The sequence below is a fragment of the Etheostoma cragini genome, chromosome 15, assembly GCF_013103735.1.
Source record: "Etheostoma cragini isolate CJK2018 chromosome 15, CSU_Ecrag_1.0, whole genome shotgun sequence".
In the NCBI taxonomy this organism is placed as follows: Eukaryota; Metazoa; Chordata; class Actinopteri; order Perciformes; family Percidae; genus Etheostoma; species Etheostoma cragini.
This window is the reverse complement of record NC_048421.1, coordinates 17,078,017-17,103,007: the sequence shown is the minus strand read 5'-3', so window position 1 is coordinate 17,103,007 and position 24,991 is coordinate 17,078,017. Positions and strand designations below refer to the sequence as shown.

The following is a 24,991-nucleotide window of genomic DNA, read 5'->3' as shown; positions in this document are numbered from 1 at the left end:
AAGTGTTAAAGCTCAATGCTGAGCCTCCTAAAATAAGAGGATTTTCCTCACACTTTAACACTGCGACTAAAAGCAGCCAGACTGACTGAGTGACATGAGGAAGAGGATAGGCGATGTTGACACATGGACTTTGGGACATTCTGTTTCTAAAGCCGTGCTGTTTTGAATCCATGAGCTCTCTTCCTGACTCATAATTATAAATACACAGATAGGTGGCAGGAGGATGCGGTGGAGACACGGGTGTTCACATTGGCTCCCCAAAATGGATATAGTCAGGATCCCAGGCAGGCCGGTGGCTGCCCTTTAGTTCGGACTGTGAGCTTGACTGTAGGATTTAAAATGTGAGTGTTTACCTTTATGACCTTTCATTTAAACGTTTGTCGTCTTAAAGGAGAGTTATGGCCAATTTTTAAGCTAATCTTGATCGCTATAAATAAGTTAGTGCAGTCGATAGAAAAACAAATGAGCCGAATCGGTGCGGTCAACACAGAGTAGCCGCAGCTATGTCCACGAGTTTCCACTCAGCTAAAACAAGACACAGCTGCAGCTACTCAGTGGTGACTACACCGATTTGGGTCACTTTTTTTCCGACTGTCATCGCATATTCATAGTGATCAAGATTAATGTAAAAATTGTCCGGAATTCTCCTTTAAAGGTATGAGGGTCAATGCTATTTTTTCTTCTTCGGGTGTTTACTTGTAATTTTACTTGTATATGTGCATTCTCGTGTTTTTTTCTGCACAGAAACCTAAGAGTAAAGACAGTGATGAAATTGCCGACAAGCACACGGTACGGCCCTGTGTGGCTTCTGGTTTGAAAGAAAAAGTAAAGCAACAACAGATTTCCCCTTGAGACTGTGATCTAGTCTAGTGTGTTTCTATAATTCTCTTTGAAATGTTTTGTATTTTCTATAAGTCATTTTACAAAATCAAATACATTTAAATAACTGATGTACTATATATTTAAGTACATATGGAATACACTCTTTCAAAATCTCCATCAAAACCATCAGAGGATGCTGAATAAAGGAAGGATGGGAGAGACCACCGCGCTTCAGAACAGGAAAGTAGAAACAATCTATATACATGATTTGAAGCATTTAGAGGAATATTAGGACATTCTGTTGATATAAACAATACATACTCAATACGGACAGCCACAACAGTTGACACTTGTTGGGGGGACGTAGCAGCTGCTCTTATCCCAATAGGGCACAACTCCTTGTGGCTGTATTAAAAAGGATTAACAGCTGAGTGGAGTCTTTCCAGTATGAATGTGACAAACACAACGTGACACAGAAGTGGTCCAGGTTTCCTTCATCAGTGGGTCCAGAAGAGGCCTTTTTATTTCATTTGCTGAATAAGGAATATGTGTCATTTTTAAATGTTGTCTTCATACTTTTTCCATTTGCAATATAAGCAAAACTTTTCATTTTGTACATGCTTAAGTTTTTATTTTTCCAAGGAGAAAAGATTTTTGCACATATTAGGGAGTCTTGGGTGGAATGGGTATTTCATTTAGAGTTTTATATTACTGTACTGGTGTTAAACTAAATCCGAGCATCAAAGGACAACAGGAACTGTGGCTGAGAATAAAGAGTCTGAAACTCTTCAGACTGAGTGACACACAAAAAAGGCCGTTCAAGTAATAAATACTTTATTTTCACATTAGTATGAAAAATGCAGTCATCTGCAGGGCACAATATCTCCTCTATGCTGTACAAGTTTAAGTTAAGTGTGTGTGCGTGTCTGTGTGTGAGACAGGTATACTACTTAAATAGCATTATGTACAGCAATTAAAATCTGTTCAAGAGAATTATTGTTCAGGAAATGTTCACCAAAAAAAGAGAAAAAGAAGCTGTTGCGTGTTGATCATCGGCCGCCTCCATTGGCTGCTCCGCCCCCGGCTCCTCCACCTGATTGGTCCTGAGCCCCAGACATCATGAGGAAGAGAACGAGAGGCACGATGTACATCCACTGGAAAGGACAAGGAAAAAAAAGGTAAACGACAATATCTGATTTACAAGACAGTTTAAATTAGACAACAGATCACAGAGATCAGTCCCAGATTGCTCATCCCAGATTACGGTATACTGTATTTATCTTCTTAACAGAACAGAAGAAAAGTTAAAAGTGGGTAAGAGGGTAAACACAGACAAAATCTCAGGGTCAACACCAAACACACACTCAACATTTACACACCAAGAATTAAGAGCTAGGACTGACTGATGGTTTAGCATGGAGGCTTTCTCATGCAAAGTACTTTGAATTCAGAAAATGTAGACAGGCATTTATCATGCTGAAATGTATTTGGCATTGAACCTGAGGGGAAAAAACATCAAAGATTGCATAAGAAGGAACAGGAGGGAAACAAGGTGGTGGGTTTCAGTTAGTCATGTTGCTTAGAAGTTAGAAGAAAATAAGTTGACAGAGGAGGAAGGAGGACAGAACAAGCCACAAGTAAGAGAACAGTACTTCAGCGGGAATCAGCTCTGCTCTCTGCCTCCCCCTGCTGGGGGCTGTGCTGAGTTGGTGACCATGAGGAAGATTGCACCTCCCAGAATCAAATACCACTGGAACACAGCACAGCACCAAGTCAACACACTGTCACTGGATGCGGCACACAGCACAGACTCACCACAGGTCACTGAACACCGCAAGATACACAGAGATCATAAAAAAAAGAGCTCAGACGAGCCTAGCGACAGGACTGAAGCCCCGGGTTCTCCGTGGGAATGTTTCAAAACATGGAGCTCACTCAAAATGTCAAAAGACAAACAAAATCTCACTGCTGATTTTAAAAGAGGGCTGATTTTCAAGTTTAACTTAATAATCTTGGATGACTACAGCAGCATAGCAGGACAGAGCTGGGCTTGGGCTGGGGCGACAGCTGTCAAACAAACTCTGGTGCGGGGCCCCCTTCTTGAGCCCAAGGCCACCTTAAAAGGCTGGTCTGGCACCGGTTCCAATCGGACTCTGATGCAATTGGCTTATGGTGTGAAAGCCAAACAGACCAACCACTGGACTGTGTGAGAATATATATATATGTATAGCCTGTGTTACTACAAGATTATTTGGTTACCACAGTAACATATACTGTACATTACATACATGAGAATGGGGATTTTCCCTAATAAGCCAGAAAGTGTAATTGGAGGAGAAAAAAGAAAAAAAAGAAACTGATTTGACTTTCTCTGAGATATTCGTCCTTTTCTGCAAAATATAATGGCAAATGAAACAGAAGGGAAAAAATCACCACAGTACTGATGTGCCCGGGACACTATATTTTAACACATGCTGCAAGCATAGAAAAAGTTAAGGTAGGTCTGGTGGAGCAAAAGAAAATTAGTTAAATATGCATTTTCATGTATCCATTAAGTCTATGGGCCATTGCAACCGAAAGCAGAGGGAGTACATCTTAGTTTAGACACAGCCTGCAGGCCTTATCCGTACGAGTACTTACATATTTAGCAAAGAAAGATTTCTGCTCTTGTGGATTCTTCCCTTTCTTCTCAGATTCCATTTCCATTCGCTCAAGGAACAAAGCGGTCTCAGGTCTGGAAGAAAGTCGGCGATTAGTATTCAAAAATACCCCAAAAAGTAAGAAAGCCGAACAGTGCAGAGAGAATGTTTCTACCTATGGGGAAATCATGTAAAGATGCCTCGCCAAGGCAAATAGAAGTGAATCAAAGACATCTGAAAAAGCTACCCAGGAGTCACTCTCACTCACTAACGCACCGACAGCTACAGACATGGATGCTAGCAATGTGCTAGCGTAAAGCTTCATCAAGACGTTGAGATGGGAAGGAAGAAAACCAAAACAAGAAACTGAAAGGCAGCAAGAATAAATAAATATAAATAATCACAACAAAGCTAGATTTAGTACTGACCCTGGTGCATTGACAGGAGCCATGATGCTGAGTGTGGTGTTGAAAACCTCAAGATCCACTTCATCCTCAACCTCAGTGCCCCTGCAGGCTCCAGGTAACGTCACTATGGAGACACCGATGAGGTAGCCAGAGACGTCAGTGTGGAGGGAGATGACGTCGCTCAGATGGGACTCAACCATGGCACACTGAGAAGCAGAGCAGAATGAAGGTTTGTGTTAGAGTTACACCAATATTAACCAGTTAGTATCACACACATCCAGATTACATGGTGCTTCTTCTGAATTAAGTGAATAACTAGATACTTCTGATTTCACACAAATTCTAATGATTTTCATTTTCAAATAAAGTGGTGTCTACACATATATAATTGAATAAAGATAACACTAAATAATAATTGGCTGGCTATATAATAGAATACAACTTTAATGTCTTTGGTTTACCAAGACATAAAAGCTGGTAGAGCCCGTTATTAGGCCTTTCCCAAACTATTGGTATTGGCCTTTATAATTGACGATGATTTTAAAGAAAACTATTCATTTATCAGAATCATTTATGACAAATACATGGATCTAATAAATTAATATTTAAAAAATAAAATATAAACGGATGGTCACCCATGTTGTGAGTGTTGTCATTGAATGGTTTGTCCACCAGAGGGCGCTCTACAACTTCCCTGTTGGAAACACACTGATTATGTCTTTGTTATTCTGTTTTTGTTCAAAAGGACTTTTAGTTTCATATCTTAAGTTTGTATTTTTCTACATTTTATCTATCAGACCTTTAATATATTTGGTTGTTCCTCTGTTGTGACAATACAAATTCTTTTCATATTACTTTAACTACAAATAACTAATGTTAGGGAAATCTGTTAATTTTTATCCTTATTTTTATTTATTTTTTATATATATCAGCCGATATATTGGAATATCTGATTTTTTATTAACCAAGTATTTATATCGGTATTGGCCGAGCTCTACCTGACATAACAGTCCAAGGCAGCTCGGGACCCTGTTTTTATCAGTTTCAATTAGTCCCATTAATGGTACATATCTTACACAGAGCAGAGAGTGTTTTAGAAATACTGATGAAACTCTTCATGTACTAATACTCTCAGTTCCCTAATACAGTCTGATTGGGCAATTTTAAGTCAGTATTTTAGTGAACATTTTTTGATGGCGAAGGTAAGTGAAATACATACGGCTCTGACAAATGCTGTGAGGTAACCTTCCATCTGCCGCTCTGACTGTCTGTCTGCCTGCAGGAAAACACGAGGCACTCGGACTCTGTACAGCCCGTCCACTGCAGCCACTTCCTGGGGTTCAAAACAAACCGATGTTAGAGATGCAGGTTGAATCACACCATACCATAACAGCATGCTGATCACACTGGCATCCTCTGGCTCTCGGACCAAGGATTTTATGTCTGTTACTCAAATCTGTTCATTTTAAAATTGGAAACAACTTTTTGCTGCAGCACTATTTGGTCTGTGGTTGTCCGTGAGCAAAACATGTCCCAACAGAGCTCACATTTGTTTTTGAAAAAAGAGGAAACGCACAATCTCTGTGCTGTTTTGGTAGTATTTATTTTGGACACAACTAAACTACAGTACTTGTCAGTCCACATCCTGTAAACCGTATCATATCATCTTGCCTTCAGTTTGGTTCTGTCTTCCTCTGATAGCTGGCTCTGAGTTAGTGAGACGCTGGGCTCCCTTCCAGCTTTTAAAGCCAGTGCTCCGCGCACTCGAAACTTTGCTACATCATCTGAAACAAGGACAACAGACAGAACAGAGCATGAATGATAGTAGCTATATAATGTTGCAGTTTACTTTGCATGCCGAATATCAAAGAACCCGCTGGCAGTTCTGAAGATCTCCACTTATGTTGAAACAGGTAAATTAACGTATCGATATATTTCCTAAAAGATTCAACTGACAGATTTTTGAATGAAGTTTGGTGTGTGGGTTTCATCATTCGGAAATGGCGTTAGCGCTGGTAGCACAAGCCTGCTTAGTTAGCTTGCTAGGTAGCTATACTGTGTCTTACAGCATTATGAAATAATAACACTTTCTCACCGACTTCAAATGAGTGTTCAAGAGGTACGGAGAAACCACTGAATTCAGTGTCCATGACATCGCCAACCTGCCATAGAAAGCATAGAAAACATATTGTTAGCCTTCACCGAGTCCAAGCTAATGCTAATTGCTTGGCTAACAGGTTCTGTTGCTGCTTTACCGTAATAAAATGGTAGTGTTAAATTAATACATTTCTAACTTACCTTTCTACCGTTATTACAACATACAGAATTCATGCATACGATAAACAAAACACTGGAAACAACGGCAATGTTAAATGGTAGTGGACGAGCCATTTTGACAGAAATAGAAACCCGAAGACAGTCAAGTGTTCTACAACAACATTAGCACTTCCGGAGTGTTTTCACAACAAAGGCTCAAAAGTGTCTAAAATACATGACATGTAAATCGTGTTTTCTTTTCTTTTGTTTGCTTTTCTCTTCTTTTCTTTGTTTTTATAATGCTCATTCTGGAGCTTTTTAGGTGGTACAACACCAAATTATTATTGATTATTAAGTCTCCTTAAAAATGTTACCTAAATATGCATTATAATTGTGAGAGATTGAACAAACGTTTTTGTTTTAAGTTGAAAGTTACACTCACTCACACACACACACACACACACACAGACACACACACACACACACACACACACACACACACATTTATAGTTCATTGTTGGTGGTTTAATATCATTCAGCCAAAACAAAATACGTCAAACACACCATTTCACTCTCCTGTTTCACAACATCAGAATTCATAAATCCAGGATAACCGATAAGGCGAGGCTTGACTTAGTCTGATCCTAACCCTGAGGAGGAGCGACTAGGTCCAGCCAGGCTGAAGTAATTCATATAGATGTGAGTTCACGGCTTTCATTAACAGACTGCAAGGTCGATCATATATTTGCTGAAGCTAAAATGGAGACTACGCATTGTTTATACTTTTTACAGAGTGAGCAGCAGCTTCTTCTGGAAGTATGACAATGTGAAACACAATATATGTAAAAAGAAAAAAGAAATGAAACAGCGAGAGAAAGTGTGGCAATCAAACCAATTGCAAACAGACTGTGTATATGGATATCGCAAAGAATGACCCGGAAGAAATTGGACTCTGAAATCTAGAAACTATAAAGATGATTAAGTGATAAATTCCATGCACACTATAAACATGAATGTAATATTTCCCCCCAGCAAAACATAAGGTCAAAACAGCCATGCATTGAGGTGTCCTCTCCCTGTTACATGAATGTACAGTAGCCTACAACACTATTTAGTTACTGGTCCAGTGAACTAAGACTGTAATTTGGGACGATTGTACAATTAGGATATGTTGTTAAAATTGTAAAATCCTCTAAAATGATAGTCCCAGTTTACTTGACAACACAAATTGTGTGCAAATAATTGCAAATACAATGCTGCTGAAAGAGGAACATACATGGTCCTTTATTGTTAAAGAATACACAAAAATAATTTAAGTTGCATTGGTCCACCATAGAAACATACATGTGTTATCCTTAGTAACAGACATCATTTCAAACTGCCATTAAATACTTATCAAACCTTTAACAACAATATGAACAGAGGTTTAATCCAACAATATAAAAGTAACAATGACTGTCACATGAATAATTATGAAAAAAATAATGGTCAGAACTTTAAATAATAACAGTACTTAACTGAACAGCAACATTGCACCTGTTGTATTGTGATGCAGGCTGATAATGATAAGCTAAAATCCACTGCTGAGGGAACAGAAAAGCCTCCAGGATTAATAAATACTGGCTTGCTGCACAGAATAAGTCCCCAGGCTAACTTGAGCCAGGATAACTGGGAAATCCTGGCTTAATTCATCTAGGTTTTGTGAAATAGCCCTCTGACTATTGAAAGATGAACCGGTCATAATGCAGACCTGTTGGGAATATCAACGGATCTCCTCTTGGTGGATGCAGGGACACATCCAGGGCCAGCAGAGGCTGCTAACAGACCAGAAAAGACCCTCAACCTCCCTCTCCACCCACCCCTCTCCATGGCCTCTAAATTTAATTTAGAAGAAGGGTAGTTGGGGTGTTTTTAAATTCCTAAAATCAACATTCTATGTTCTACCTTAGCCTGCGTTTATTTACCTAAATGTCCTAAATCTGTACTGTACTAAGTCACACAGACAGACACACAGAACGAAACTGCAGTTGCACTTCTTATATTTATTTTGTGTCGTCATCCAACTAGATTGCAGTGGCTGTTTGATCTCTTGCCTCTGACTCTAAAAAAACCTGTCTGAGTTGTCTAACAGAGGCACATCTACTATAACCAAGTGTGTCCGAGAAGCTTGTAATGTACGCAGGAACCTCCTGGTGGCCTAGGGCTTTAGATGCTGACCATGTAATCACAATTTTCCCTGTTCGAATCCAGACAGGGCCTCTCTGAGTCTGCTCATTTTTTGTTGTTTCACTGCTATCCGAGTTAAATAAAAAAAATAGCAGAAAAAGAAAAAAAACATATACAAGATTATTGATATTTTTGCGCTTATTTTGGGATGTGTTTCTGAAATAATAAAGCATCGAAGCGCCCATATTATGCTCATTTTCAAGTTCATAATTCTATTTTGAGGTTGTTCCAGAATAGGTTGACATGGTTTCATTTTCAGAAAACACCATATTTTTGTTGTACTGCACATTGCTGCAGATCCTGTTTCCCCCCTGTGTGTTTAGGTCTTGGAGAGCTACAGAGTAAGACATCTCACTTCTATACTATCTTTGTTGGGAGTCACACACGCACAGTAACTAGGTAAGATCACTTTAGCTAGATAACTCTTTCTCCAACTTTGGTCAGTACAATGCAGGATTAGCTGGGAGACTTCTTCTAAACGAGGGACACATGTGGAATACCTGCGGAACAGGGACATGGAAGTAGTTCTTTAGTAGGTCCATGGTGAACTAGTGTGTGTTGTAGCAGTGTTGAGAACAAGCTAGAATGCTAGTGCAAGCATATGCTATGGTTAGCCACCTCGTCTCGGTTAGTGATGTAGAAAAGTATGCAGATTTTGAACAGCTCACCTAAAGACTGAAGGTGAAAGACGTTCAGAAACCTGGATCTCACTCAAAACCGCATGGATAGTTTTTTCTTCTTCTAGTTTTTATCTCTGTGGAAGCACCAGAGACACAAAACAACAACCAATATTCCAGAAAAAGTGATTTTTCAGTTCAGTTGCTACCCCTTGACATGTTCTTGTGCTGTGTTTTGTCTCCAGAAGGTTAGTGTCTAGCAGAGCTCGGCCTGCAAAATAGATAACAGGTCTCAGACTGCTACTGGAGAGGATCTTCACCCAAACACAGGACGTGTCCCTAACCACCCTTGGCCCTGCTTTTCAGAATTGACACACTCGGCAGAGCTATGGTTGGACACATTGTACCAAAACAACTTATCATAAGGTCACAGTAAACTTATGAACTATATTCTTCTTATTTAGAAGTGAACCTAATAATCACACTGAAACCATCAGACTACGTTTAATGCTTTTGCTCTTAAGCTCAAAATATAATGAATTTAACACACGTGATTAATATAATGCACTACGTGAATATAATGTGTATGAGCACACATGATATGAATACATATTTATTCCAAGAATAGCCAGTTTGGAGAAGCAGACAGGAACCCAATGTGTTCCCAGTGGTTTTGGGGTATTTAGAGCTGCCTACGTGGGCAGATCAAGACACATTTTAGTACTCAGACAATCCGTTTTAACAATGTGAATGTACCAAATATCATTAGAATGGGTATCACATTCACATCTGTGGTCTGCACGGACATGTTTTCTCCTCGTTATATGGCAGCGACTCAGGCCTTGTTTGTTTGCAGCATTCCCTGAGCGCAACAGGTTCAGTGAACATGGCTCCAATATTTTGCACCTCCAGACCAGAATCTGTGGATCGTTGTTTCTCTGGACCTGTGTGCAATGGATCCTTGCTCAAGTTACTAATTTAGCTTTATTTCCAGGCGCTAAATCCCTGTTAAATGGTCCAAGGGTCAACTAAGGGGCAGAACGTTTGTAACTCCACTTATCCGGGGTTGTGGCCAGAAGAGCCCAAAAAGTTAGACGTATCAACTGAGAGAGAAAGAGAAGCAGCAGCTGCAGGTTTCTGCCAAATGTGATTGATGCGATTTATTTCTCAATGCTTATTCCTGGCTGAGGAGATCTGCTGACGTGCAAGAAAACCTCTGTGGATACAAGTGAAAGGCATCCATCATTTTAAACTTCAACATTTACCCATCAAAGTGCTTAAAATAAGTTTTGAATCCAGTTTTAATCCTTTAAAGTTTAGAGAATCAAGAAGTCAAGACTTAATGTGGAGAACTACTTTGTTTGAGGGTGTTGCATGTTCTCCACTAACTTCTTTCCCAACATTTAATGTCAATCTGGCTCACATTAGAGTCACTGACAACATATTAAACACTTTTAGCAATGAGTAATGTCCTTGATGAATTAAAAAGAAATGTGCACAAAAACACCTTTCCACATGTCCTAAAGTTCTTTCTTGACTAGATTTAGTTTAAAGAGACACTTCACCCCAAAATTCCGAGCTTCTTGGCCTTGATTACACTTCCCTCTGTTTGGTGGGTGTAGTTTGGTAGAAAGAAAGTAGTTCCTACATGGAACCGCTTACATCCAGGTCTGTGAATTATCTAACCGGGTCATGAATAAGTACTGTGTCTGGGTCATGATTTCTGGAAAGAGACATTGCTGTTGAGTGACGTTGATTGCTGCAAAATAGGCTTGGGACGGAAGTTGTTTTTGTTGTGCGAGAGAAAACTCTGATTGGACAGATAGTCTCGCTAGTTGTCTGAGATTTACCCTGCAGAGATCTGAGGAGCAGTTAACCATAGTCCTCAGAAATCAACTGGAGATTAGAATTCTAACACAAAGAAAGCTGAATGTACCTTACATGCTGCTGAAAAGAGTGAAATACAGGTGAATTCCCAGAAGTGGAACATTGTGGCTATAGACCAGAAGCACCACAACCAAATACCATCTAAAGTCATCATACTTGAGAGAAGGCAGACATCTTTAAGTCCGATATCTCTAGACAACTCACACCTGAACTATCTAGATTGATGAAGAGAAGGTAAAAAGGGAAAAACAGATAAAAAGGAAAAATATGTATTTTTGATTTTAGGGGTGAACTGTCCCTTTAAACTACAAACACTATTCTTAAAGTATTTCCTCCCTTGAAGTTCAAGCCCCATCTCCTCTTGAGACTCGGTCATCAATAATAAAACAAATTATAAACTAAAAGAAGACAACAACTCATAGTGTCAACATGATATTTTTTACACATTCAGTTACACTTACGTGGATATATCTTTTGTTTTTGATGCGCATCATTGTTATCATGATACTGTCTGTATGAACCAGTGTGTCTCTCTTTAAGGTGGGGGGTGCTTTGCATGGAGCATATGGTGACTGTGGCATGTGATTCCCCGGGGCGCTGCCTTTGAAACTATATGCAGGCCTATACAGTATCTATCCCCCTTACTGGGACAGCCCATTACTCTCTGTCATCACCCTAAACAACGGTGTCACCTTACTATTCTTAGTCAAATAGGAAAGCATGTACAGTATATTTATGTGAAACCGTGACTTTCACTTTGAAGGAAGACACTGTCATGTCGTGTCTGCCTGTGTGCTGTTTAAAACAGAGCATTCTGAAATATGAGACAGAAAGTCAACAACATATTTTCAAACACGTCCGGAATTGGGATTAATCACTGAAAAATCCTTTTCTCCTCAGCCTGTGTGGACAGAGGTCTTTGTTAATGCATTTCATGCTGTAGGGTCGACAATTTATCAGATGAGTCAACCAAATACTGGAATTAACATGAAATTGTTTTAATTATTTTATCAAGGTCCAGAAACGGCTTATGTATCCCATTATAGTTTTTATTTTCTTTACCATAATGACCCCAATTACATTATCAGGGACAAACTGAACACTTTAGGTCCCATATAACCCCTAATACGGAAACTCAAAAACACACCCGTCTGAATACTTGCCTTTTTGTTCATTTTTAAACACCTTCAGTAATCCGATCGTAGTTTTGGCTTGATATAAACCACAGATCCTTCGCCATATTAACTATGCTGTACTACAAACATAATTTTGTGAAATAAGGTACAGCTAAAATACCTTTGCTCACCTAGAATAAGGAATTTTAAGTGTATATCTACTCAATAATATGCAGATGATATTTAATTCTACATCTCCTTTAACTCTCAAAATGTAAAAAGGGATGGCTCTACATTTACTTCAGATTTTAGCTGTGGTACAGTAGACACTTTATTTTTGGCATTGTTGGGCAAAAATTCCATAATGACCAATCAGTATGTTGTAATTCAAGTGGTCTGAGAGAAATCTAAACAGCTGCATCTGCCCTTGGCTATTTTTTCAGGCTTCATAAAATCTAGCCTGTGACGGGAGACTTTGGCCAATCACAGGTCATTTCAGTGAGAGAGATGCTGTTTCCTCATTTGCTCTCTCACTATTCCCTATATAGTGTTCATTAAATAGTGAACTATATAGGGAACGACCAAATGAGATTTCAGACATTGACTGAAAACACATTGTTGCGTGACCTGCGTCAGGAGATGCCCCCGTTGTTTGGGTTGTGACCGAGGCAAACCGAAACTAAAATACTAATATGTCCCTGAAAACAAACATAGCGTCTTCATTTTTTGTGATGATTTCTGCATCTTCTTCCTCTCTAGGAAAACACGGCCACGTTGCATTGTGTTATGTGGGAGTAAAATGTAGGGTACAAATCAGAGACGGTTTAGAACCGAGACATCCCAAAAATGTTTCCCTGCTGAGGAATGTTACTGACTTCAGGCCTGTTGTGTCTTAATAAGAGATGGAGATGATAATTCATCCTTTCATTTCATATTGTAACTCCCTCTTCTTCCCTCTGTCTTAGCAAGACATCCCTAATCTTGATCCCTTTAAACTTGCTCCACCTCTAATTCAGAATCCTATTGAAGACCAGTTTCAGAGCTCTGCAGGGTCTGGTATCCAAGTCTCTAAGGTCCCATGATCAGGGTGCTTGTTCCTCAATCCAGACTGAGACTAAGGAGACTGTACTTTGGGACTCTCTCCAATTTAAGATCTGTGGACACCTTTCAAAAAGCAACTAATTTCATTAATTTCTAATTTATTACCTTCTGACTGTGTCTCTATCATTTTTTTAAATCTTTTATCATGAAGCACTGTGTAACATCCTAACTGCATAAATGAACTTTACTGTTGCATGGAGCTGTCCCAAGTCAGGCCTATTATTGAAAAAGTTTGCCTTGGTTTTTGCAAAAAAGTTGATTCACCATATTGATTTGTTATCTTCCTTTTAACAACTACACTATAAAAACAAATCCGTTTGAATGCTGTTGAATGCAGTTGACTCAACCTGTACTGCAGTGAAGCTTAACCAATGCAAGCGTTAAATAACTCTGGTGTCATCGGACAGCGGATCACTGGATCATGTAGGACACCTAAAGTTAGTCTCCTGTATCCCCTTTAAAGCCACAAAATATTCTGAATTTTAACATTTCCAAAAAGTCACAGTATAAATCACCAAAGATGAACTGTGATTGGATCAAAATGACTTATTAAAGACAATTCAGTGTAATGTAAACTTAAAATATAAATTAGGTCTAACAGACTCAAGGACATTTTATGTCCTATTAAAAAAAAACAAAAAAAAACTCTGTAATTATCCTTGAGGGTATTTTGTCCTCCTTTAACATCTGAATCTCAAGTTTCACTTGCCTTAAATAGCCAATCTCTCTTTCTGACTTTACCTCTCTCTGCCAAATTAAAGTATCAAAGAATGTTTATTGTTGTCGCCAAGGTTATGGCAGCCCGGGCAACTTGTGCCGCAAGAAAACGAGCGCAGAATTAAAAAATAGGGACGTGTGTATGCAGACAAATGGAAAGTAAAATGCTGCTTAAATGCATGATTTAACACTGATGTTTGTAATGACCATGTTGGGTCTGCCTCGTCATTTGGACTCAAAGGAAGGAGGATAAAGGCCGCAGTCGTCCATCTAACACTTGAATGTACGATGCTAGTTACACTGTTTATTTACTCGACAACAGATATGAAATATATGGCAAATAAACATGCGTGACTGTGTCTATAGTTATGTTTGTGGGTTAGGGATTTTGTATTGTACCTCTCCAGGAATTTATAAGGTCGGCGACCTCCTTCTACTGTCTTTGACGGTGTTCCTCACATTGCTGCAGAGGGCTTTGGGTCCCATATAAAATACTCCCTGTTGACAGCTAGAACAAATGGGATTGTCAGAGCCTAATGGAACGCAAGGCTGCTGCTGCTTGGCTCTCGTTTTTATTTCAGAGTTCTTTTTCTCATCATCTTCAGAAAAGGACTGCACAAAGTTATTGGGGTTGGAATTTTTACCCTCCTCAGTGTTATCGATAGTTGGGTTGGACATGAAAAAAAAACACAATTTCCACCAGTTTCTCTCCTCAACCCTGATTTCAAGCTTTGTGTTTTAATACAGTATATATTTAAATATTTATTTTTAACCCTAATGCAGTGACATGATTGTTTTCTTCTGCATCTGATCCATGATGCAGAAAAAATGTGAATGCATCTATTCAACCCTTTAGCCCCAGTATAGGATTAATTAAAGACTCCTCTGCTCTCCCAAAGAAAATCAGATTACCGTCCCTTTAGCAACAACAAAAATACTCACATTAACTCTGAGGCCCCTTTCCTTTCTAACAATGCCTGTGCAGTCCACTAAAGAGATTTAACATGTCAGTGAAACGCTAAACATATCAGAGCACCTTCAGCCGCTGCTGCATCACTCCATCCAATTGTCAGTCAGGGGTGATTAACATCAGTCAGTTTGTTAATGTTCCGACTCCGGGGCCAAATGAGTCAATCAGTTGGCAGGTTTCCTCGAGGGCTGGACTTTTTTTTCATGACTTTGGGCCGCTTTTACCCCTCACGGTGTATTTCTTCTGCTCCTCAAAACTCTGCAGCTCCTGCAAAGGTTTCAAGTGACAGTCACTCTGTCACTCTCTTCCTTCCTTGTTCCACTTGTTGGAGGTGAGGATGAAGTCACTGACAGTGATAGTGTGATGGGGTGGGGGTGGCGGGGGTGCGAGCGGAGGGAGGGTTGAGGGGGGTGTTGCAGTGATAAAAAGGGATGAAGGAGGAAATGCAGGCAGATCCACAGACAAGGAGGGAGGAAGACGCTATCAGAGGAATCTTTCTATAAACAGACAAAGACATGCCTGAGCCCCAGAAGCCAGGTAAGATGGTCCAACCTGTAGGATTATAGCTGGAAACCCACTGGGCAAAAAGCTAAAGTGGAAACTGACGATGCTGTGAAACGTTCAGATGAGTCAATAAGAAAACTACAAAGCAATTTGAAACCATTACTTTAACATACACTTGATAAGAAATGCTTGGAATGTGAAAAAAATGAGAATGAAATTGCATCATGATGCTTTAAACAAGTTTTTATAAGATCATTAGTAATTATTTAGTCTATAGTTCACTTGTAACACAGACTTTTTGTACTACATCTACTATTGTCAAGCTATATGTCTTATGTAAAATTCATTAGTTGCCATTTGAATCAAAGCTGTCCAGCACGAGCGTTACTCTGTGGTATGAGTTTTAGCATTCAGTAGTCAGTGACAAGCTCATGTCTTCGTAAACTCACCTTCAGAGTATCTTTGTTGCTCAAGTTGTCTTTTAAGGGGTCAAACTCTCAAGCTGTCTTTCAAGTAATGAAGACATAAATGCAAAAGGATGAAAGCAGCATGTGTACAAATGAATAATTGACCAATATTTCTAATGCTAATTGGGTGAAAAGATGATGTGAGTGGTTTAAGTATTTACTCTGTGTTTGTATCATTTAATTGAACGTTCTTTAAAAAGTACAGATCTCTCAAAAAAGGAGCTATAATGGTAACGATTGTTATCTTTTAGGCTCGTATGTGTGAGGGGGAATCCTCTCAGGTCTTCATGGTTCATTAAGATGAGGAAAGCAGGAATGGTGAAGGGGCAAAAGTAGGCATGCCTACTGTAATGTCTGTTGTAAGGTTAAGGTTTTAACTGAAGAAATGTGATTAACCTAGTTAATTATTTGTGTTTGTATCTTGTAAGTAGAACTGAACATGTTTGAATAACCCAATGCTGCAAAATTCACCCAAATGACCCAACATTTGCTAAATGTGTTGTGTGGAAAAAGCCACATTGCTGATATATGCATGCAGTTTATAGTTTTCTGTTGACCTAAAGTGGTAAAAAACATTTCAGTTGAATGAAGTTTGAGAATTAAAATGTGATAAAATGTAATACTGGGGTATACAAGTTAGTAAACGCCTTTTTTTGTCACTGATACGCCCTGATACGCACTGTAAACTACACATGTGAGATTCGAGCAGCCTAGCATAATAACGTAACCAGACAATGTGCCATTAATACAACACCGTAATATGTGGCATTAAACTGTACAGGCTGTAGTGTGTGTCGTAATGTTTGCGTCAGTCTGAAATATGCTCTGTTGCCTTTGTGAATGCTGACCTACCAGCACTGTAAATCAGCTGTTCTCTTGAAACCCGAGAAACAAATGCATGCACGAGGAGAGGTTGGAACGAAGGCAGAGGGGAGAGGAGAACAGAGGAGAGGAGGAGGTAACAGATAAAAGACGATCAGCGTGATTTGTTAGAGGGACCTCTGGCAAGTCAGGTGTAACTACCTTGCGTCGTATCTCTGCACCTCAGACACCTAATCTATCTGACCCCGATTGCCTCCCTCATTCTGTTAGGCTGTCTCCTCCGCTGGCATCCATCTCCCCTTGCCAATCTGCAGGAAGTTTACCGTATCACTGTTATTGTGTGGAAAAAGCCAGATTTTTCTTCTTGTTGTGGATATTAGTTGAGGTGTCACATTCTCTGTCATGGGCTGAAAGAAGTGCAGTGATCTTTTTCTGCTTAGGGAGCAATTTCAAACTCCGTTGCAAGAATCCGTAACACCGGATACAATCAAAAGTATATTTTTTCTTTAAACCTTTACATTGGAGACACATGTTCATTTAATAGACCTGAAATCTTTTTCCTGGCCTCATGACTTTGCGTAAGTTGTCGCGAGAAGAATGTGTTATTGAGAGAAGAAGACTACGGTTGAGTTCAGGAAAAGAAGAATGGGGTTGGGCTTAGTAAAAGAAGAACAGGGTTGGCTTTGGTAAAACAAGACCGGGTTGGCCTTAGTAAAAGAAGACCGGGTTGGCTTTAGGAAAAGAACAGGGTTGGCTTTAGTAAAAGAAGAAGGGGGTTGGCCTTAGTAAATCAAGACCGGGTTGGCCTTAGTAAAAGAAGACCAGGTTGGGTTTAGTAAAAGAATAACGGGGTTGGCTTTGATAAAGAAGAACAGGGTTGGCTTTAGTAAAAGAAGAACAGGGTTGGCCTTAGTAAAAGAAGAGCGGGGTTGGCCTTAGTAAAAGAATAGCGGGGTTGGCCTTAGTAAAAGAAGAGCGGGGTTGGCCTTAGTAAAAGAAGAACAGGGTTGGCCTTAGTAAAAGAAGAACAGGGTTGGCCTTAGTAAAAGAAGAACAGGGTTGGCCTTAGTAAAAGAAGAGCGGGGTTGGCTTTAGTAATAGAAGAACAGGGTTGGCCTTAGTAAAAGAAGAACAGGGTTGGCCTTAGTAAAAGAAGAGCGGGGTTGGCTTTAGTTAAAGAAGAGCGGGGTTGGCTTTAGTAAAAGAAGAACAGGGTTGGCCTTAGTAAAAGAAGAACAGGGTTGGCCTTAGTAAAAGAAGAACAGGGTTGGCTTTAGTTAAAGAAGAGCGGGGTTGGCTTTAGTAAAAGAAGAACAGGGTTGGCCTTAGTAAAAGAAGAACAGGGTTGGCCTTAGTAAAAGAAGAGCGGGGTTGGCTTTTGGGTGTTATACCCATCCCGACCAACCTCCCTATCATACCACTTGCTGCGGCCTAAATTCACACGTAATCGCAAGGTAATGTAACTCAATGGAGGCTAAACAGCGTTGATACAGACGCTAAAACGCAAGTATGCGTCTTGATAACACGCCAATAATGGCATACAAATTGGAGTGTCATGCATGCGCCATTTCATGAGATCAGACTGCCCCTCCAGAGCACTTTATACCCTTTGCCTTTTCATTTTCCATCATGCGGTAATTCCATCCCTACATTTCATTATATCTTACCAATGTGTCGCCAATCCAGCATCCTGACATCACACATATCATATTTCCAACAGCACATTAGTCCTTCTCTCAGGCTTCTCTTCTTCTTGTGTTTCCACCTATCCCAAATCGTTGCCCCTTTCTTGAACTTCATCACACTTTAGAGCCCCTCTGCCCCTGTCTATCAGCTGGTTGCAGTCTCATGTGACTCCCCCCCATGGCGTCTTGCTCTTCATGGTTAAGGCCGTCCTAGGACGTAAGGATCAAGAAGAAGCACGCATCCCTTATAAACAGTCACGAGAATAGTTCTCAAGTGTAGTGGCTGTGGCCTTGTGGATCCGCGAAGGAAACGAGGCCTCTGGGTTTGAGGGTGTGTATCTACTAGTTAGTGGCAAGTTGACCCAATAAAAAAGAAAAACTAAAACAGCGCAGCAAAATCATTCTCAAAACAGCTATGGATTATTGACTTGTTTTTTATGATGAACCGTAGGGCTTATTGGAACGAGCCAGATGCACAATAATTAGACCTCATGCCCCAGTGTTGATGCTGGTAGTTGCAAGGTGCCAGGATGGCGGCTCGCTGGCGCTGCTCCATTGCTGAGCATGTGCAGAAATAACAACCCAATTTTTAATTACCAGTAATGCTGCTACAGGCCAGCATCTCTACCCAAAACACACCGCCCTCCCTCACTCCCCTCTTAAGACGGGGCAGAGCAGGAGCCAGTTGTACAAAGACGGACTTTAACTATGGCCTTGATAAAACAGTGAAACTGAAGACGTTTCTTTAGACAACATGTTGGCAAACCACAAATGCTGAACCCTGTTAATCAATTTTTTGTCGTTTGGTGCCACTTGTCAGCATGCAATGATGGAAGTACTGAGATCCTTTACTTAAGTAAAGGTACTACCATGCTGTGAAAATACTCAACTACAAGTAAAAATCCTGCAGTGAAAATGTTACTTGAGTAAAAGTGTGCAATTAGGAAAATATAGGAAACTATTGTTCGAGTATGTTATCACTATTTGTTACCGTGAAAGCATGGCTCTTAGTTCTGAGGTTGGCTAACTTCTAAGGCTTTAAAATAAGTCAGTATTGTTTGCCTAGACCAGATATCTTCAACAGGGGGTCTAGTGGGTCTTCAGAGTGACTGCAGGGGGGCCACCATTTTTTTTTTTTTTTGGTTGTCAAAACCTAAAACATGTCTTAAAATATAGGCTACATAAGCATAAGTCCGACACATTAATAGCAAAAATAAATTGGCCCATTTGTGCTAAATTTTTATTAACACAGTATTGATGACAGGCTTACTAGCCTGTAGTTAAGGTAGCCATCCACAGGTACAGTTAAGCTTCAATGGTTCACTGTGCTACATGCATGATCAACATTAAAACATGATGGACAGTATAAATATATATGAATATGTCAATAATTCTTATTTTAATGGATTAGTATTGTAGGGCACTGAAAAAAGGTATGAATCAAGGCTTTAGGCCGCCCTACACATTATTGCAGTTTATTATGCAACCCATTTTTATACAATGTATGTAGGAAAGGGTCTATGCTCTGTCTCTCTTTCAGTTTAAAGCGCTGAACCACTTACCCGATAATCGGCCGTCAGGACTTGAGTCAGTCTGGTGTGTTCTGTTGCCGTCAGCTTTAATTTGGGCTAATTTGACTTGTTGAACTAGCAGGTGGGCTGTCGGACTCAATCACCAATCTGATTGGTGGAGTGCTAGCCCTTGACTAGCGAATCAGTAAACCAATGTTAAAACACTTCCGGAAATGACAAGTGGGATGAGTGCAACGAACGCCTCTCAAAATCTGAAGAAAATCTTTCAAACTGACCTTTGTCGATTAAAAAAAAACAGACAGATTCAGCAACAGCATGGCCTATTTCTCGCCTCAAATGTCTTTTTTGTAAAATACAAGATCGTATTCCGAATGAGCTGCAATTACAGTAGGCTTCGGTATTAGGGACAAGCCAGAACCACTTGACACTTCTGTCCAATAAGCTGCCTGTTTTCATTTTTTGGGCGACATTACAGATTAGCGCCTCCTGCTGTTATGTGTTTCAAGGCACTTTTTAGACCCACAGGAACAAAATGATCAGTCCGACTGCCGTTTCTTTTGATAGTCGGCTGTTGGGTTTGTGTGTCAGAGCCTTAAGGGGTCCTTGGCCTAAAAACAGTTGAAGACCCCTCATCTAGACTGATCTAATGGTTCTAAGTTCTGAAAGTTAGACTGAGGCTGGTTAGAACAATATTTAAGACTGTTCTGTAGTGATTTCAGCACTGGGTTGCACCAGCACCAGCTGTGTAAGTCCAACTAGTTTTTACGTTCTAACTTCAGAGTTTAAGTGCTGCTAACATGCTAACCTGCTGGCTCGTGGACATGGGTTAGATAACCTTCTACTTAACAACTACGGATCAGTTTGATCAATCAACAATCAGAGACCCCTGTGTCAGGGACACCTGCTGACCAGCTGCCCCTCATGACGAAAAATACCAGAACATGGCTCATTATTTGTGGTTTTCTAACAATTTTGTGGAGTAATCAGAAGGGAAAGAGTTTTTAGAAGCCACAGTAACCTGTTAGAAATATGGCAACAGCAGGTCTGCTACAAGTCTTCACTGCTCTGAGAATTTATACTACCACATGTTTTTTTGTATTGTCACAGTCTTCAATGAGTTTTACCAGTAAAATGTTCTTGCAAGTGTTGAATTCTTCCAATAGATCAACATTCTCTGCTTGAGTGGTCAGAGCCGAGGGGATTGACGCGGTTACTCCGTCACCAATGGGTTTTGTTTTTTTAAAAAGAGTTTTAATTTACACTGAATGAATGGCAAATTAGTCCAACATGAGATCTAGAAGAACTAGAAAACTTCAAATCAATGAATCTAGACGTCTCTCTGGAGTGAAACTACCTCTGTGACCCCCCCAACCCTTTAAACCACCACCCCCCCGCCACCCCCCAAATAAAAAATAAAAAAACACCATCTCCCTACTGGTCCAGTGTTGCATTACCTTATACCGAGGCTATCATCAAGTTCTCACAAGTATGCACCCGCTACTTGATGGATTACAGACAGATGCAGAGTCAAGCAACTGTGCTATGAGGTCCCACAAAGAGAGGGTGAAAAGTGAGCCCCGATATATCATTAACAAAGTCTCTCTAAACACAGCCTAAATAACATGTTGTGCAGCAGATACACAGCCAGAGTGAGTTCCTTATTCCAAAAGCATCCTCTGTGATTAGAGAGAGGCCTTGGCCTATTTGCAGTGCAGGCTGCGTTAATGTGAGTTGGAAGACAATTGGAAATGAATTGAAAGCTGAAGTGAATGATGGTATTTAAAGCTGCCTTTGTTTACCAAACACCACGGTTTCCTTATCCTTAAATTAGAGTTGCATTTAGCAACTGTTTTTTTCTCATGTTGAGACTGCTCTATTCACATGATGACAACTCATTCAAATGGCCAGGAAAGTTTACAGCAGTGCCATAAAATTGAATTTTCAGTTTTGCAACCCTTGTACCAACCCTATTACCAAATCCTTTTCTTTTCTCCTCCCTGGTTCATCCATGAATCTTCCTCCTCATGTGTGGCAGAGAGGAGAGGGAGGGGAGGGAAGGGGAGAGAGACATCACTGGTGGAATCCAAACAAGCCATAATTCTCACCATCATCACTATAACCAGTGTTATATGCAGCCGTCCAGTCTCTCACTTTCCCTCCATGGGCTCGCATGTCTGATCCCTCAGTCCTCAGCCACAACAGGCTCATTGCATGACAGTAACAGCATGTATACATGAAATAACAGCAATGTCAACACCTTTAACGCTTTATCAACTTGTCTCAGTGGGACAAACATGACTGACCTTTTTTTTTGAGAGGTGTCTGTAGAACTCAGTGTATTCTTCTGAGATCACCATGAAACAGAGTAGTATAGTGTCATATGTTTGGGATTCTATCCCTCCTGCAACAATAAAATAAAACAAAGATACCGGCTCTATGAAAAAGACAGCAGAACAATCATCTGAAGACTGAACCTCCAATAAAATCTTTGGGCTGCGACAACCCTTTTTTCTATTATTACTTCCTCTGGTGATTATGTTCTGGATGAATTGATGTATCATTTGTCTACACAGTGTCTTCAGAATGCTTGTTATGTTCAACCAACAGTCTAGTCTAGTAAAAGTCTACAGACACTAATACCATAGAGGGCTCAAAGAAACAACAAATGGTCCCATTTGTCACATTTGGAGGCAGACTGAAGAAATTCAAAGCATTTTCATAAACAGCAATTGTGACATGAGCTTGTTTGTCTGACAGTTCCTCACATTTTATCTTCTCAACCAATTAAATCCTTTAAAAAAAGTGGTCCAGACTGCCGAATTTGACCAGTCACTGCAGGTTTTTTAAGCTGTCATTTGTCATGAAAGAAATTATAATCATAAACTGTAAAAACTACATCTCTGTTAATTCTGTTGTCAACGAAAAAACGGTCTAATCCACGCAGGATCAGAGTGTTTGACCGGCTCTACCAACATGTTTTATCATCCAGCTATGCAAACACTTCTCCTGTTCCATTCCTGGTCAGTGTGTTTAAAACCGGGAGCTCTTACACTGTGAGCAGCTCCCTTTACCTTGCAGGTAGTTATTGTTTTTGATGTTTGACAGGAATTACTGAAATATCTGGTTTTACAACAACCATATCGAATCTGCATGTCAAGCTACCATTTAATCGTGACTCTGAATGTGTCCTCCTGCAGGCGGTGTCATGATGTAAGTCACATCATCAAGACTGTCAAATTAACTTGGCAAATGATTGAGTGATAGAGAGGGCAGAGGCTTAAGTGTACCCGATTCTGCCGACAGCACCGCTCTTCATCCTCATCATAAAATGGTGAAACTCCATCAGTCACGCATGCCCCCAGCATGGATGCCAGCCAAGTACCAATAATACCATTGATACTCATCCACACACTCTGGCTTATAAATAGAGTGTTTGAATATTAATCTTCTCTTTATGCTCCACTGCCAATACTCCCCATTTAGATGTATATTTAAATCTTATTCAAATACAAAAACACATCTCAGTCATCGCGTGGTTTAAGTACAGTAGCAGCAGCAGCAGCTTGGCCACATGTGATCACGGGTCAAAATAATGAAATGTGTTGCTTTTAAAGTGGGATTAAGGTGCTTAAGGCATTGAGGGATTCCCTGTTGAATAGCTCTGCTAAATGTGCGTATAAATTGGAGCGGATGTTTTGTTACTTAAAATATCACTCAGAAGCAGAGCTGCTCTTAATGCGCAGCAATGTGAGTTCAATCTAAGTAGGAGGAGACAGTTTTTGAGTTTTTGAAATCGTATTCTGAAATCTAACCAGTTAATGGTTAAATTATATATAAAAGACAGGCGAGGCAGAAAAGGGCTTCCCAGCAATCTAGTACTGTACTTCCTTAAAGTTCAAGGACTTGCAAGAGATAGAAATATTAAAACCAATGTGGTCCCTAGTTAAGCTCCAAAAAATGCTGGACCTTACACCTCCCACAATGCAACTTGATAGCAGTCTCCAAGCTAAGATGATCCTGATGACACATTGGTGTTATTTTTAATGACTTTTGAATGCTTGCTCAGGAGAAATCAAAGATTTTTTTAAACGAGCTGTTAATCTTGATTTGTGGAGTGTCCCTTTAAAAATAATCCTCTCTTACAATTAATCTTTTTTATTGGGCTTCAGTTTACTTCAATCTAAAAAAGAAAAAGAGCAGCTGGATATCGATTCTCAAAAGCTGATTCTGTGTCTTCTTGGAAAACTAACTTTCATAGAACATATGCGCCGACCGACGTGTGTATGTGAGATGGTTTCAGCTTGATGGTGTGTGATCAGTTAAGATGCACAGATGTTTATTTTCCTGCATGGTTGAAAAAGACAAACCCCTTTTTTGTGATATACCTCAGGGCTTCTCTTCATTTGGCTTTTCTGAGTTGCCATCTGCCGACAAATACATTTTTAGCATCTAAAGGAAATACTAATATTGGTTCTTTGGCTGTGCACTTTGAGGTTTATCTCAAACATTTTGCCTCCGGAGCAGATCGGACTCTTGAAGTAACTTCAAACTGAAAGCTGCTCCTTGTCGGGTCTGCATGTATACAGCTACACATTGTAACATGAGCTTATAGTTTCACCTGGGACTGTCACACTTCAGTTCAATTTAGAGGGCAGCCTGCAGGCTGCATTTACAGAGTGTGAGCCGTGCGAATATGTTACCACCAATTGGCGTTGTGCTCAGCCAGAGAGGAGGCCGCGCTGGCCCCACTCTCTAGTTAACACGTCTGCTGCTGCCATAGCTTACGGTTGTAGACACGCTTAAGTGACTTAATTTATTCAGCAGTACTCCAACATCAAGCTCCAGCAGAAACAAAACCACTTCCTAAGTGGTGCATTCCTCAGCAGCAGCATTAGACGTCCTTTCAAGACAAGTGCTCGGTACCAAAACACACATTCAAACGAATGCACATGCCGATGTTGTGCCCTTTCTTGGCCTCCTCGAACGATGAGAGACACAGATTTCAAGTTTCTAATGTTTGGCTTGGGCCGACTCCTTTGGCTTAACCGACTGAACAAGCAGGAGACGTACGCAGCAAAGGAAGACTGGGAAATGTCAAGAGAGATTAACGAAGCACATTCCACAGAGGTTACCCTTCAAATGCAAACCGGAGAGAGAGCTAGAGGAGGAGAGAGGGAGAGAGGGAGAGACTGTGGAGACGATGAGCGCACAAATGCAAATCTAC

At 40.2% G+C, this 24,991-nt stretch overlaps 2 protein-coding genes and 2 long non-coding RNA genes across 12 annotated transcripts in view; 2 read left to right on the top strand and 2 right to left on the bottom strand.

Moving 5' to 3' along the window:
* Positions 1-1,639: 1,639 nt before the first annotated feature.
* emc10 (ER membrane protein complex subunit 10) lies at positions 1,640-6,408 on the bottom strand. Of its 2 annotated transcripts, XM_034893462.1 has the most exons (8): positions 6,167-6,408; positions 5,964-6,030; positions 5,540-5,652; positions 5,088-5,201; positions 3,890-4,074; positions 3,463-3,556; positions 2,475-2,572; positions 1,640-1,976 (listed from the first exon to the last, which is right to left on the bottom strand). In XM_034893462.1, exons 1-7 carry the CDS (start codon positions 6,257-6,259, stop codon positions 2,486-2,488), a joined length of 753 nt encoding a protein of 250 aa, XP_034749353.1. In that variant the 5' UTR covers positions 6,260-6,408; the 3' UTR covers positions 1,640-1,976; positions 2,475-2,485. The 2 variants fall into 2 exon arrangements, with proteins under 2 accessions (XP_034749353.1, XP_034749352.1); XM_034893461.1 differs by lacking the exon at positions 2,475-2,572.
* LOC117957614 lies at positions 4,333-12,574 on the top strand. Its single transcript, XR_004659545.1, has 3 exons — positions 4,333-4,345; positions 4,516-4,519; positions 12,475-12,574. It is a non-coding gene; the product is annotated as an uncharacterized LOC117957614 (long non-coding RNA).
* LOC117957616 lies at positions 6,986-22,134 on the bottom strand. Its single transcript, XR_004659547.1, has 3 exons — positions 22,122-22,134; positions 10,904-10,911; positions 6,986-7,125 (listed from the first exon to the last, which is right to left on the bottom strand). It is a non-coding gene; the product is annotated as an uncharacterized LOC117957616 (long non-coding RNA).
* The window catches only part of mybpc2a (myosin binding protein Ca), a 62,625-nt gene continuing 52,802 nt past the window's right edge, over positions 15,169-24,991 (top strand). For 6 of the 8 annotated variants that reach the window (XM_034893398.1, XM_034893397.1, XM_034893396.1 and 3 more), the window contains exon 1: positions 15,170-15,294. In XM_034893398.1, coding sequence (XP_034749289.1) covers positions 15,273-15,294 — 22 coding nt within the window. In that variant the 5' untranslated portion in view covers positions 15,170-15,272. Of the gene's footprint in view, positions 15,295-24,991 lie in introns of all 8 variants that reach the window. The other 2 variants (XM_034893391.1, XM_034893392.1) reach the window with 1 other exon arrangement.